The sequence below is a fragment of the Macrotis lagotis genome, chromosome 1 (genome assembly GCF_037893015.1).
Source record: "Macrotis lagotis isolate mMagLag1 chromosome 1, bilby.v1.9.chrom.fasta, whole genome shotgun sequence".
Lineage (NCBI taxonomy): Eukaryota > Metazoa > Chordata > Mammalia > Peramelemorphia > Peramelidae > Macrotis > Macrotis lagotis.
In genome coordinates, this window is record NC_133658.1 from 152,688,194 (window position 1) to 152,702,511 (window position 14,318).

Genomic DNA, 14,318 nt, shown 5'->3' on the forward strand with positions numbered 1-14,318 from the left:
TTGTCACCCAAGCTTATAATGTAGGTGTCATTCTTGATGCTTCACTCTCCCATCCAAAATCTTATCTGTTGCCAAGGCCTGTCAAGCTTTTGTCTTAATAACATGTCTCGTATATACCACTATGCTGTCCCATCCTACCTCCCTTAATAAATTCCAGTGACTCTCTGTCTTGATCAGGTTCAAATATAAAATCTCTCTTAGTGTTCAAAGTTCCCATTCTATCTTTCCAGTCTTCTTAAACCATATCCCATCCCATGTACTCTTCAATCCAGTGACACTACCCTCCTTACCATTCCTCAAACAACACACTCCATTCCCAACTCTGTGAATTTTCAGTAGTTAGCTCTCTTGCCCGGAATACTCTCTTTCCTCAACTCTAACTCCTGGTTTCCTTCAAGTCCCAACTAAAATACTATCTTCTTTAGGAAGCCATTCTCAAATTCCCTTAATTCTAGTACCCCCTCACTGTTGATTATTTGAAATTTATATCTTATTTTGTATATAGGATGTTTTTTGCCTCTGAATGTATCCCTGGTACTTAACACAGTGCTTAGTAAGCAATTGATAAATGTTTACTAACGGATCATATCTGATATAATTTTCCCTCCAGAATTGAGATTTTTTTCCTTACCTGGTTTACCTTGATTTTTGTCCATGAGAGAGTAGAACCCCGATTATTTGCAGTTACCCTGGATTTAAGTAAGCTTCTATTTTATTATTTCCTTAACACAGTTTCTGTGACAAAGCTCTTACCTCAATGGAACTTGCAATATTCAAACATTCTTCCATTCCAGGAATGTCCAACTGAATAATCCGAAGATCTTTGCATTTTATGATTATGGTACCCAATGATCCTACAAACCTACAATACAATATTCCATGGGACAAATAGGAACAACATTTTAAGTAGATTACTTCAATCTATGAAAAAGGTATTCACCTTACTGACATTATCTCTATATATATAGAGTCTTTTTTTCTGAAAAGATGTACCATATAATAAAATCTAAACTCAAATATGTGAACTAAAAAGTATTTTCAAACAAATATGATGTTGCCTTAAAATAAACACAAAGGAATTCAAATTAGATTAATTATCTCTAGAAGACTTCATAAGAGACTTGATTTAAAAAACTGATAAGAATGACTTATCATAACTGCTTATTCTTAAAACATATTCCAAAATTCAGTACAATTCCTCCACAATCTAATTTATACTACTTTGTAAAAAGTTTAATAAAACAAGAAAAAAACTTCAAAAGTTCCATATTAGTTATAAAAACTAAATTAATGAATTCTAAATTAATTTCTAATTGTATTAGTTTTTCCTTGCTTGCTTACACTCAGGGCTTTTCGTTTACCACTACTCAATTCCAATTCTTTCCCATTAACAATTTTTGATGCCATCTTTTTTATGTAAGGGTATGAATTTGAGCTAAGTCCTGAAGGATGACTATTATTAGGAAGAAGAAAATAACATTTTAGCCTAGGGCACTAATTAATATAAGCAAAAGTTTAAAGTTACAAATGGATAGAATAGTGACAGGATAGACTAGAACAGAAAATTCATGGAAAATGTGGATATTTGGGTTGAGGACAGACTACAGAGACCAGGAAAGCCAATGTTGAGGAATTTAGAATTTGTCATATACATAGGGTTATGAGGTTTATTGAGAAAATTATGTGATTATGAAAAAGGGTAAAAATCCCACATGTACAAAAATATATATGACAGCTGTCTGTAGTGGCAAAGAATTAGAAATCAGGGGGATGTCCATCAATTGGCTGAACAAACTGTGGTATATGTATGTGATGGAACACTATTGTTCTATTAGAAATCAGGAGGTTTTCAGAGAAGCCTGGAAAGACTTGCATGAACTGATGCTGAGTGAGATGAGCAGAATCAGAAGAACATTATACACTCTAACAACAACATGGGGTGATGATCAACCTTGATGGATTTATTCACTCCATCAGTGCAATAATAAGGGACAATTTTAGGGCATCTGTGATGGAGAATACCATCTGTATCCAGAGAAAGAAGCGTGGAGTTTAAATGAAGACCAAAGATTATTATCTTCAATTTTTAAAAAAGTCATCTTATGTATTACATAATTTTTCAATCTCTAATTTTTTTTTTCTTCCTTAAGGATATGTTCTTTCTCTCAACTCATTCAATTTTGATATATGCATATCATGGAAACAAATGTAAAGACTATGAGACTGTCTTCTGTTGAAGGGAGGGGAGAGGGAAAGGAAAAAAAATTGTAAAACTCAAAACCTTGAAAAAAAAGATTGGTAGAACCTACCATTGTACATAATTGGAAAACAAAATATTTATATTTAAAAAAGAACTGAATTTAAGAAAAAAAGAAAAGTATGTAATTAAAATAGTGGTTAATAACATTAATCTAACACTAATATGCATTAGGTTAAAGATAGAAGATACTGATGGAAAGAAGACCAGTTAAGGAGCTGTTAAAGTACTCCTAAGTTAAATGTTATCAGGCTAAAAACTAGGGTGATAGTGGTGAGGATAAGAATGGTCAGACATGGGGCAGAGCCACAATGGTGACAGGAGAAGATCCTCTCTTAGGTGCTCTCTCTCAAAACTCATAAAATAAGGACTCTAACTAAATTTTTGAGTGACAGAACCCACAGAGGGATCCAGTGAGGGAGTTCTCCAGCCCAAGGTAACCTGGAAAAAAGGCTTGGCTCCACGGGGTTGGAGGGGCGGCTGCCAGAGTGAAGGAACCTCAGCTTCCAGGAGGCAGCGCTAGGGCACTGGGAGCCGTGGCTCATGGCAGCAGGGGCAGTTTCCTGACCTACTCTCAGGGAGTACTGGGCACAACTTGGAAGATGGGGTGGGAACATGGACCTCTGCCAGCGCAAGCCCTGAAAACCAGCCCTCAGGGCACTCAGCTTGCAGCATGGCCCCAGCAGCCCAGATCCAGGAACAGGAAGCAGGCAGAGTCAGTTAACAGGAGCCCCCAGGCAAAGAAGCCTTGAGTACTCGGACCTAGGTAGGGGAGTAGGGACTTCTGAGGTCTGTCCTCTGTCCCTGGAACAGGACTTTGGGACTCGACCACCTTCAGATCATGATCACAGTCTAGGCCCCCCATAGAACAGCAGGGCCCCCCCACCTCAGCCCTGTGGGAGAGGGGGGCACACATGGTCATTCACAGACCAGGAGGGAAGACAGAGCTTCACACACTGAGATGGGGGGGGGGGGTCGGTCGGTCCCCAATAATAATCAAAAGCTCAGGAAGCACAGGCTGGAGAAATGAGTAAACAGAGAAAAAAAAGAGGAACGCCATTGAGAAATACTTTGTCTATGATCCCAAGAAGGATCAAAATATTCAGTCTGAAGATGAGGAAGTCCAAGCTCCTGCATCTAAAGACTCCAAGAAAAACAGAAATTGGGCTCAGGCTATGACAGAGCTCAAAAAAGATTTTGAAAATCAAGTGAGGGAGATAGAAGGAAAATTGGGAAAAGAAATGAGAGACATGCAGGAAAAACATGAAAAAGAAGTCAGCAGCTTAGTCAAGGAGATCCAAAAAAATGCTGAAGAAAATAGCATGTTAAAAACAGCTTAGGCCAAATGAATAAAACAGTTCAAAAAGTTATTGAGGAGAAGAATGCCTTAAAAAGCAGAATTAGCCAGATGGAAAAAGAGATAAGAAAACTCTCTGAGGAAAACAAATCCTTCAGATCTAGAATGGAGCTGAAAGAAGCTGCTGACTTTATGAGAAGTCAGGACACAATACTTCAAAACCAAATGACTGAAAAATTAGAAGAAAATGTAAAACATCTCACTGAAAGAACAACTGATCTAGAAAACAGATTTAGGAAAGACAATTTAAAAATTATTGGGATATCTGAAAGTCATGATCAGGAAAAAAAGCCTTGACATCATTTTTAAAGAATTCCTACAGGAAAATTGCCCAGATATCCTAGAAGCAGAGGGCAAAATAGAAATTGAGAGAATCCACTGATCTCCCCTGGAAAGAGATCCAAAAAAAAAACAACCCCCAAGAATATTATAGCCAAGTTCTAGAACTCCCAAGTCAAAGAGAAAATATTACAAGCAGCCAGAAGGACACAATTCAAATATCATGGAGCTGCAGTCAGGATCTCACAGGACTTGGCAGCAATTACATTAAAGGCTCGTAGGGCTTGGAATATAATATTCTGGAAGACATTCTCAGAATGCAACCAAGAAGCAACTACCCAGCAAAACTGAACATCCTCTTCCAGGGAAAAAGATGGACTTTCAATGAACCAGGGGAATTTTAAATGTTCCCGCTGGAATGGCCAGAGCTGAACAGAAAGTCTGACCTTCACGTACAGGACTCAGGTGAAGCATAGAGAGCAGAGGAGAAGGGTAAAATATGAAGGACTTAATGATGATGAACTACATGTATTCCGGTATAGAAAAATGATACTGATAATACTTATGGGAAACTTCTCATTTAATAGAGCAGGTAGAAGGAGCTTTTATGGATGAGACAAAGGAGAGAGCTGAGTTTGAAGATATATTGTAAAAATGGAGGCAATGGCTAAAAGGGAAATGTAATGGAGTAAGAAGAAGGAGAGGTAGAATAGGCTAAAATATTCCATATAATAAGATTTTTTTATTAAAATGAGTTATTGCAATGATATGGAAGGGGGGAAGGCGAGGGGGAAATGAGGGAACCTTCGCTCTCATCAGAGGTGGCTCAGAGAAGAAACAGCATATATATACTCAATGGGGTATAAACATCTAGAATAAGGAAAGAAGACGGACAGGGGGATGGGGGGATGTGAGAGTGATGGAGGAGAGGGTAGACCGCTTGGGAAAGTGGTCAGATATAACACATTTTCTTTTTTACTTCTTGCAAGGGGCTGGGATTGGATGGCCTGTCTGGGACCACAGGGCCGGGTGGTTGCTGGGCCTTAGGGGTGGTAAGTGGGCTTGGGGCCTCTTGGCCCCAGGGCTGGTGATTAGTCTGCTGTGCCACTCAGCTACCCTACAGCACATTTAAGAAGAGGGACAGAGTGAAAGGAGAAAATGTAGTGTATGGTAGTGGAGAAGTATAAATAGAGGGAGTTGTGATCAGCAATGGCAACAGTGGAAAATTATGGAAGTAGCTTTTGTGATGAACTTATCCTTAAGAATGTGATCCACCCATGACAGAGCTGGTGGTGTTGGAACACAGACTGAAGCACAATTATTATTATTGTTATTGTTATTATTATTATTATTATTACTGTTATTTGGGGGAGTTGAAGAGTGGATGGGGTTGGGTGGCTTGCCCAGGGTCACATAGCTGGGTGATTGTTGGGTGTCTAGGGTCAGATTTGGGCTCAGATGCTCCTGACTCCAGGGCTGGTGCTCCGTCCAATGTGCCACTTAGCTGCCCCTATCATCATCATCATCATCATCATCATCATTATTATTATTATTATTAATTTTTTGCTCTTTACTTTATTGCTCATGAGGGTCTATATTTTTGGGGGGGAGAGAGGATATTATGTTTACTCTTAAATAAGAATATTTAAATAAAATGCAATATAAAAAAAAGAATGGTCAGACATAAAAGATATTTCAATACAATAAACAACAGCATTTAGTTAACACTGAATAGAGGGGATAAAGAAGAACCCAAATGATTAATCAGGTAATTTCAGTATTAAAATGACCATATGGATATGGCCCAGGAAAAAGTTGTTGGATTATTTTATATAAATAAAATGCTTTAATTAGATCTATAACGTACTATTTCTGAGGGCCATCCATCAAGGATTATACAAGAAGTTCTGAATATAAAAGCACTTGGATATTTTCATGCAAGTATTAAATGTCTACTAAGCACTGGGAGAGATACAAAGATAAACAGGATGTCTCCTCCTAAGGGGAAAAAAAAACCTAAGAGAGAGAATATAACCAGGAAACATGTCTTTGAAGTTGTCATGGTTCAGTGTTAGGTGTTTAATGCTTTTTTTATGATCAAAAATCCTCCTATTTCCCCAACAAAATATAGTTTGTAAAGATAAAGAAGGAAGTTTACTATCTTAAGTGAGGATCAATAAGATAGAATTTATTTTAAAAAGTGCTTAGCACAAGCTCTCAGCAGAGATGCCATAGAAATATTTACTCGCTCCTGTTTCTCTCCTCTCTAAAAATTATTTAACTTCCTATTTTTTATTTTAAATTTTTTATTTTTTCAATTATATGTAAAGATAGTTTTCAACATTCATTTTTGTAGTCAACTTCCTTATTATTTACATATCTATGTAAGTACCATATTCTCCCACCTACCAAGCTCACTAGTCAATTCAAAACTAGTCAGCTTTCCTGCAATCTAAAGTGCTTCAGACTAAAATTATGAACTGATCTTTAAAAAATTCTATGGCTGATATTATATAATATTAATTAAGCCAAATTAATACATAAAGCTATCCAGGTTAACCAATCAATTTCTATAGAGGCAGACAGTTAAGGAAGAAAATTTGAAAGCTCCAAACTATTAATAGTTTTTAAAAGTCACATAATAAGGATGCTCATTAACCTGAAGCTTTATTACTGTTTTACTACAATTTAGCACAATTTTTACTACATGGCTTTCAACATCCCTTTTGTGGTTTTTGTCCTTCCTTCTCAAAAAGGATCATGACTCAAGGAGGTGATGCATCACAAGCTAGTGAATTGGATTTGAGTAGGGGGAATGGCGGGGAGGGGTGGCGCACAACTAATCCTGGACATATATGCTATAAGCATCGCAGGGCTGTTGCCCAGAAGACAGGATCAACTAAGTTGGAGTGTGCCATTTTTGATTCTTTTATGAATCTATTTCTTTTAAAAAATCTGTAGCCAGAACATCAAGCTCCTCACACAATACACCATTATTCAGCATCCATCAGTACACTGGCCTCCAGAAGAGAGAACAGGTATCAAAGAAAAATGTTTTCATGAAGGCCACACTAAAGACCAGACTGGGAGAATCTGCAAATTCAAGTGCCATTAGTCAGACAGCTGTTAGTGTTTGGAAACCTTGGGACTGAAACCACAAAAACCCAAATTCAAATCTGCCCTCATATTTTCTAGCTGTGTGACTTAACCACTTCAGTTTCCTCAATTGTAAAATAGGGATGATAATAATAGAATCTGCTTTCCAGAGTGGTTGTGATTTTCAAATGAGGTATTTGAAAGCTCTTAGTATAATACCTCGCACATAGAAAGTGCCATATAAACATTATTATCATTATTATTATTATTATAAACATGATTATCAGTTCTTTTTGACTATTGATAAACTAAGAAACCCTTTGGTTATTGACATTAAATCAGTCAAAAAACTGGTTTTAAAAGAGATGTGGGGGGCGGCTATGTGGCACAGTGGAAAGAGCACTGGCCCTGGAGTCAGGAGATCCTGAGTTCAAATCCAGCTAAGATACTTAATAATTACCTAGCTGTGTGGCCTTGGGCAAGCCACTTAACCCCATTTGCCTTGCAAAAAAAAAAAAAAGCTAAACAAAAAGAGAGATGTGGAACCCTGGCTTTTTTTTTTAGACCACTCCTCACTAGGACTGCAATACTCTTTTTCCAAGGGTTTTTAATAGGGTTTAAAGTCTATTCTTGGAAGATCTTCATCAGTGGATGCAGTTTCTTTACAGATGAAATCATAGATCCAGACCAAAAAAAAAAAAAATCCAAAAGAACAAACAAAAAAATCAGACAGACATGAAGTTAGACCTTCAATGTACGATATCATAGGCATAAGAGAAATGTCTCCACTGTGATGATATGGAGCTTATGATCATTTTTATTTCTTCTTGGATGGAGGTAGCAGAAGAAAAATGAGAAGAGAAAGGTAGGGTTTTATAAGGTTGTGTGAGTTGTGTAAATTGTCTCCTCTACCAGAATATAAATTGAGGAGCTTAGGTGGGTGCAGAGAAAGTAGAAAGTCTTCATATCACTTCTTTGCAACCTCCACAGTTCCTAGCACTAACATAATGGCACTCAATTTTGGGACAAGTCATAAATATTTGAAATAAAGAAGCAAAAAAGTCCAATGACAAAGGTTACAACTATTTATATTGGGAAATAAGGTCTCTGAAATAGCCATTTTCTGTTTTATGATTTAGAAGGAAAAAGACCTTCACCAATAGTCTCTCCTATCAGAAATTTACATAAGGCATTTCATTTCTAAGAATCTGTGTTTAAAACCTGAGTGTATGCAAAACACATCAGGTGGTTGCCAAACATATTTTTAGTTTATAGCTTTAAATTTCCTCTTAGATAGTTGGTGGGGCAATCACTTCCTTTTTCTGAGTCTCAGTTTCATCTGCAAAATGAAGGGGTTGGATCAGATGATGTCTAAAGTCCCCTTCCCTCCAACGTTCTGTAAGTTTTACTTCTGAGACCAAAAAGGTAGAGAGGAAATAGGAATATGAATTTTAAAGACAGGCTGAAGTAAGAGGTGGCTAGGACCTAAATGGCCTCCATTTCATAATTTTGCCTAGGGCAAGACCTGTTAGGAAAGACCTATTTCTTTCAGTGAAAAGCAGAAGTGATTGGGTATAAAGATTATCTTAGCTCATCAGGGTGACTCAAACAACCAGTGAAAAGGAAAGAAGATGGGAGACAGAATGCCCAATAAGAAGAATAAAGCAGCTGATTTGGAATTATTATAGTGTGTGCAGAGTTGTTAGGTACAACAGGTTTAGAAAGGTAGCCAAGTTATAAAGGGTTTTAAAGGCTTAAAAAAGAAATACAATGCCACACAATGTTCATTTATGGTTTTCTAAATCAATTTCTATGGAGTTTGACACGGGCTGGTGCAGGGGATGACTTGAGAGAGTTAAGACTGAAAAAAGAAGAAACCAAATAGGAAATATAGAGAATCCAGGGGACATTAGGGTCTAAATGTGAGAGGTTGTGGAGGGAGCGTGCACATAATTGGATATAGGTAGAGTGAGGGGTCACTTCCTTGAAAGAAATATGAAAATTCATTAGAGAAGTGGAGAAAGGGGGAGGACAAAAAAAAATGTTTGGGATATAAGTTTAAGATATCTATAGGTCAGGGGGGCTGGGTGGTGCAGGGATAAAGCACCGGCCCTGGAGTCGGGAGGACCTGGGTTCAAATCCGGTCTCAGACACTTGATTACCTAGCCGTGTGGCCTTGGGCAAGCCACTTGGCCCCGGTGTCTTGCAAAAAGTAAAAAAAAAAAAAAAATGAAGCTACAAAAGGACAATAGCGAAGAGTAACCGCGGCTGTTTTCCATCCGGGCCTGCAGGAGGGCCCGGAAACGGCCTACTCTTCGGGAACTCCAGTTTCGGATTTGGGGTTAAAAGCGGGGATAGGAGCCGGAGGATAGCCGAGGGTCCCGGGCCGGGGGGCGGGGCGGTCCCAGGCCCGGGGCCGGCGGCTACGCGGGAGATGCGGATAACGGCCCGGCCGGGCGGGCACGGGCCGGAGCGGGCACGGCCCCCGCCCCCCGGGCACGACCCCCGCCCCCCGGGCCCGGCCTCCCCGCCCCCCGGGCACGACCCCCGCCCCCGGGCCCGGCTCACCGCTTCTCGATGGAGTCGATGTTGGAGTGCAGCAGCCACAGCTCCTCCGAGTTGTCCTGCCGGGAGGACAGGATGAGGTGGTGGCCCGTCAGGCACAGCGTCCCCTCCACGGCCGGGTAGAAGGGCCGGTGCAGCACCGCGTTGTCCACCCGCGGCGTCTTGATCAGCTCCGCGAACTCCATCGCGGCCCTGCGGCCCAGGAAGGCGAGGCGGGGCCCGGCCCGGCCTGCCTCAAGCCCCGCGTGCCCGCTCCAAGCCCGGGCTGGGCTGGCAGCCGGCCACGTGCGTGCTGCCCCCGGTGACCCCGGCGGAGGGGGCCGGGGGGGTCCTCTTCCGGGGAGCGGGGCAGGAGGCGATCTCAGTCCCCGAGCATCTCCGGGCTGCGGGCCACTCCGGGCGGAAGTAGCTGACGCCCAGCGCTCTCGTCAACTCCGGGCGGAAGTAGCTGACGCCCGGCGCTCTCGTCGACTCCGGGCGGAAGTGACGGAGGGCTCATTCCGGAAACGGTACGCTCGGAGTCCTCCGACCGGAGGAAGTAGGTGGGACGCCTCGTCCCGGCCGCCCTGGCTCCCCCCGAGACCCGGCGGCCGCGGGATAAAAGGGCCGCCGGTCGGAGGCTGCTCCAAGCCTAGGGTCGTATCCTGCGTGACGGAACCGCGCGAGAAGCCGGCAAGTCTGACAGACTGTCTGGTCCAGCTCCCTCTGGAAACCGGGGCCCAGAGAGGACGGATGGGGTCGCGAAAGGCGGCCCGGTAAGAACACCTTCAGCTCCCCCACCGGAAAAGGAGGACTAGAAAGGCTCGCGATGCTGCTTCGCCTCTCTGCATTTCAAGACGCTGCAAACGAAACTGCGCCTCTCTTAAATACTGCTTGCTTTTAATTTTTACTCTTCTTGATTTAAAAGAAGTATATTAAAATTATACACAATAGGAGCGGCTAGGTGGAGCAGTGCAGTCAGGAGGACCTGAGTTCAAATGCCACCTCAGACATTAATTACCTAGTTGTGTGGCCTTGGGCAAGCCACTTAATCCCATTGCTTTGCAAAAACCTAAAAAAGAAAAAAAAACTTTAAAAAATTATGCACAATAATTTCAAAATGATCCTGCATGTTTGTACTTCCTTCTTGTCTCTTCTGGGCAATTTAGAAATATCTCAATATTTTGGGCATTCCTCCCAATTAAAGAAAAACTGTAACTCATAAACTGGAGACGGGGTTGGACGTTGTATCATTCAAAGTTCTCAAATCTTTCAAAATTATTTTTCTTTAAAATGTTGGCATCTGGGAGGGAAGTAAGATTGGGGGGAAATTGTAAAACAAAATAAAATCTTTAATAAAAAGTAAAAAAAGCTTACAAAAAGATGAAGGCTGAAAACTATCTTTGCGTACAATTGAAAAAATAAAATAAAATTCAAAAAAATGTTGGCATCTTTATATAAATTGTTCTTCTGGTTCTGCTCACTCCACTGTATTATTAGTTTATATTACCTAGGATTGAATTCATCCCTTTCATAATTTCTTATACTGCAATTATATTCTATTACATATATATGTATGCACATAGCTTCTCTTAGAATAAGGTTTTTTTCTTTGAATTCAATTGAAGAAAGGGGCGGCTAGGTGGCGCAGTGGATAGAGCACCAGCCCTGGAGTCCAGAGGACCTGAGTTCAAATGGGACCTCAGACACTTAATTACCTAGCTGTGTGGCCTTGGGCAAGCCACTTAATCCTATTTGCCTTGCAAAAACCTTTAAAAAAAAAAAAGAATTCAATTGAGGAAAATAGTAAATTTCAGTTAGAAGTTGATAAAAATGTAATTTTCTTGACTACATTCACAATTCCCCAAATTCTCTTCACTGACTCCAAGACACTTGTATTTTATTGGATTAATAAACAACCTCTTACATTGTAGTTCTTTTCTTTTTCCCTTTTCAATCTCCCTTCAGGATTAAAAAGTTTGTTTTACTTGCCATTAAACCATACTTACTACTATCCTTACTCCTAACTCTTCTCTTTGTCCTTGTTTAATTCTCTATTGAATTTAATGCATTTCTACAACACACTTTATATGTATATGTGTTCATCTCTTCTATTTCAGCTAAGAGTAAGATTTACTCGTCCATTCCACAGACTCCTTTGTACATATTTATATACTCCTCTCACACATCTGAATTATGAAAACTAGGAACTTCAATCTATCCCCTCCCCTTAATAAAGTAATTTATTCCTTTTACCCTTCCTTTTCCTTCTTCAGATTCTTAAAATCAAACCAATCTATACCAGGAATTCTGCTTTCCTTATTTAATTTTCTTAATGCTCTTTGAACACTTTAAGGTATAGACACTTGTTTCTTCTCCCCTCTATTAGAATCTTAGCATCATCTAACCTCTTCCAATTGCTCAAATTAAATTGCCTTTCTTGTGTTTTAAATTTCACAATTCCTACTTAATTCTTAGTTTTTCATCAAAGAATTAATTTTAAAATTGCCTTTTAGGTTTTATTTCTATTGATCATTTTATCTCTAGAAATGAAATTGATTCTTAGAAGCCTCAAATAATCAGCACCCTAGCTTGCTGAATCAAAGTACAAGAAAACAAAGGGAAGAATAATTCTTTTGGTTGTTTTCAAATTAGGGAGTGTATGGGAGAAGGGACTCTGAGATGACAAAATAGGTGAGTAAATACATTAGGTAGATAGATACCCTATTCTGAGAAGTAAACATCATAGTATTATAATAATAATAGCTGATCTTTGATTTTGATTTTGAAGGTGACAATACCAATCAAGATAATAGTGATATGACTTGTACATATGATTATTATAGTGAGTGGTATGTTATTCAAAGACATCCTTAAGAGTACTCAACATAAAATGAGTAAGAAGACCTGGCTTAGTTTTATGACAATTTGATAAATCACAGATTGTCTCTGAGCTCCCATCACCTCATCTGTAAAGTGTTCATGATATGGTGGGGAGGATTAAATCAGATGACACCTGAAAAGTGCTTTGTAACAATAAATTTTCATACAAATGTAATAGGCTAACATCACCATTAAATGCAGAGCAGAGAAACTCTCTGTAATGCATTTTAATTCCATATTTTTTTAATTGAAAGTTTACCCAAAGTGCAGTGGTAATAGAGCAGCAATGACTGCCACATAACAAAGGAGAATTGAATTCATGCTGACAAACATTTATTAATCAACAAATATAAGTAGTATTCTATCCTTCTCTCTTGGAATCTGGCCATTGTTAGCCTGAATTAACAAGATCATAATCTTTCCATTCAGCTTGCTAAAATGTTGCTGTACTATAACAGAGTTGTACCTACTATGAACTGAGGTCAAGCAAATGAAAACTTGGGAGTCCAGGGTTATGGGGAAGTATTAACAATTCACATTCATTTACTATCTAGACAGTAGGTGGCAGCTCAGCCCAATGGTTAGCAAGCAATCAGCCTTTTTCTATTGGCTAGCCTTCCTCTGAAGCTGCAGGCAGAGTTTGGCAAACTTCCCAAGGCAAAGTAATTCAAAAGGTTATGATGAAGAGAAATCTATGAGTTAAGGGCATTATTCCCTTGTGTCAGAAACAGAAGATCAAGTCACAGTGGGGGCTTGGGGAGGTATAATACCAAAGATAACATACAATAAGCATTTATTAAACACCTATCAAGTTCCAGACCCTGTGGCTAAACTGGGGATACGAATAAGAAAACAATAGTCCCTGCCTTCAAGGAGCTTGCAATCTAATGGAGAAAGAATATGCAAAAGGAAGCTGAAAGAGGATGGGGAGGGTGTCAAGGTAGCAATATGATAAAGATGACAAGATGGAATTAAAAATGGTGTAGCTAGTAGAAAATGAAAAGCTAGCTGGTGTTTTTAACCCCCTGAAAGAGAAGCTATAGGAGGAGTTTTTTGTTCTGTCCACCATCTTTCCAGTTAGAGAAAGAGATAAACAACCATAGGTCATTATCTGAATAGCAAAGCTGATCATTTTCCTGGTGATGAGTTTATGTTAGGTAGGACATGATGATGGAGTTGAAACCAGGTCAAGCACACTGTAGGGTTCTTTAATACAAGCACCTGTCTTCAAAGGGATTGTACAGTCTTGTTAGGGGAAACAGGAATGACTAACTGAATGAATGATTGATCAAGCATTTATTAAATTTCACAGGTACCTGGCATTATGTTAAGAACAAAGGATATAAATGAGAAGATGTAAGACACCCCCCCCCCACACACACACACACACACCAGGAGCTTGCATTCTAATGTAACAGCCTACAGGTGGCTTAGAAGGTAGATGGAATAAGATGGAGGCTGCTAAGAGGCAGTATGGTTTGCAAATATCTAGGAAGTGACTTGGATTTCTGGATATATATAAGTAGAAAGCTCACTTTTGAGAGCCCAAGCACCCAGGGATACACCCAGGGATATAGTCTGGGTGGTTCCAGTGAGAGAGAGTTGAGAAAAATGGCTACAGACTCATGACCCAGAATAGTCTGGATATGGTCAGAAAAAGTTGATTACTCAGTGGATATTTAAAAATTAATGACCTCAGCTTTCAGTAGTCTTTTCTCTTCTAGCTACAGATCAGGTCAGCTGGTCAACAAACATTTTTAAGTGCCTACTATGGCTCTTGACTCTAGATTGAGGGGAAGAATTCACAGAACTCACTGACCTCAGAGTGCAAGGGTAAAAAAAAAAGTTTTAAACAAATAATAGAAAAGTGAAAGAGAAAACTAGTCAGTAAGGTATCTTATA

The 14,318-nt window shown here is 39.7% G+C and overlaps 1 protein-coding gene and 1 pseudogene across 1 annotated transcript in view; both read right to left on the minus strand.

The window, feature by feature from the left end:
- Nucleotides 1-9,915, minus strand: part of MTMR9 (myotubularin related protein 9) — a 37,735-nt gene extending 27,820 nt beyond the window's left edge. The window contains exons 1-2 of the mRNA XM_074209177.1: nt 9,558-9,915; nt 754-862 (exon numbers count right to left, since the gene is read on the minus strand). Coding sequence (XP_074065278.1) covers nt 754-862; nt 9,558-9,739 — 291 coding nt within the window. The 5' untranslated portion in view covers nt 9,740-9,915. The remainder of the gene's footprint in view (nt 1-753; nt 863-9,557) is intronic.
- Nucleotides 9,916-10,185: 270 nt separating this feature from the next.
- LOC141517287 (T-complex protein 1 subunit zeta-like) overlaps nt 10,186-14,318 on the minus strand; it is a 44,104-nt pseudogene continuing 39,971 nt past the window's right edge.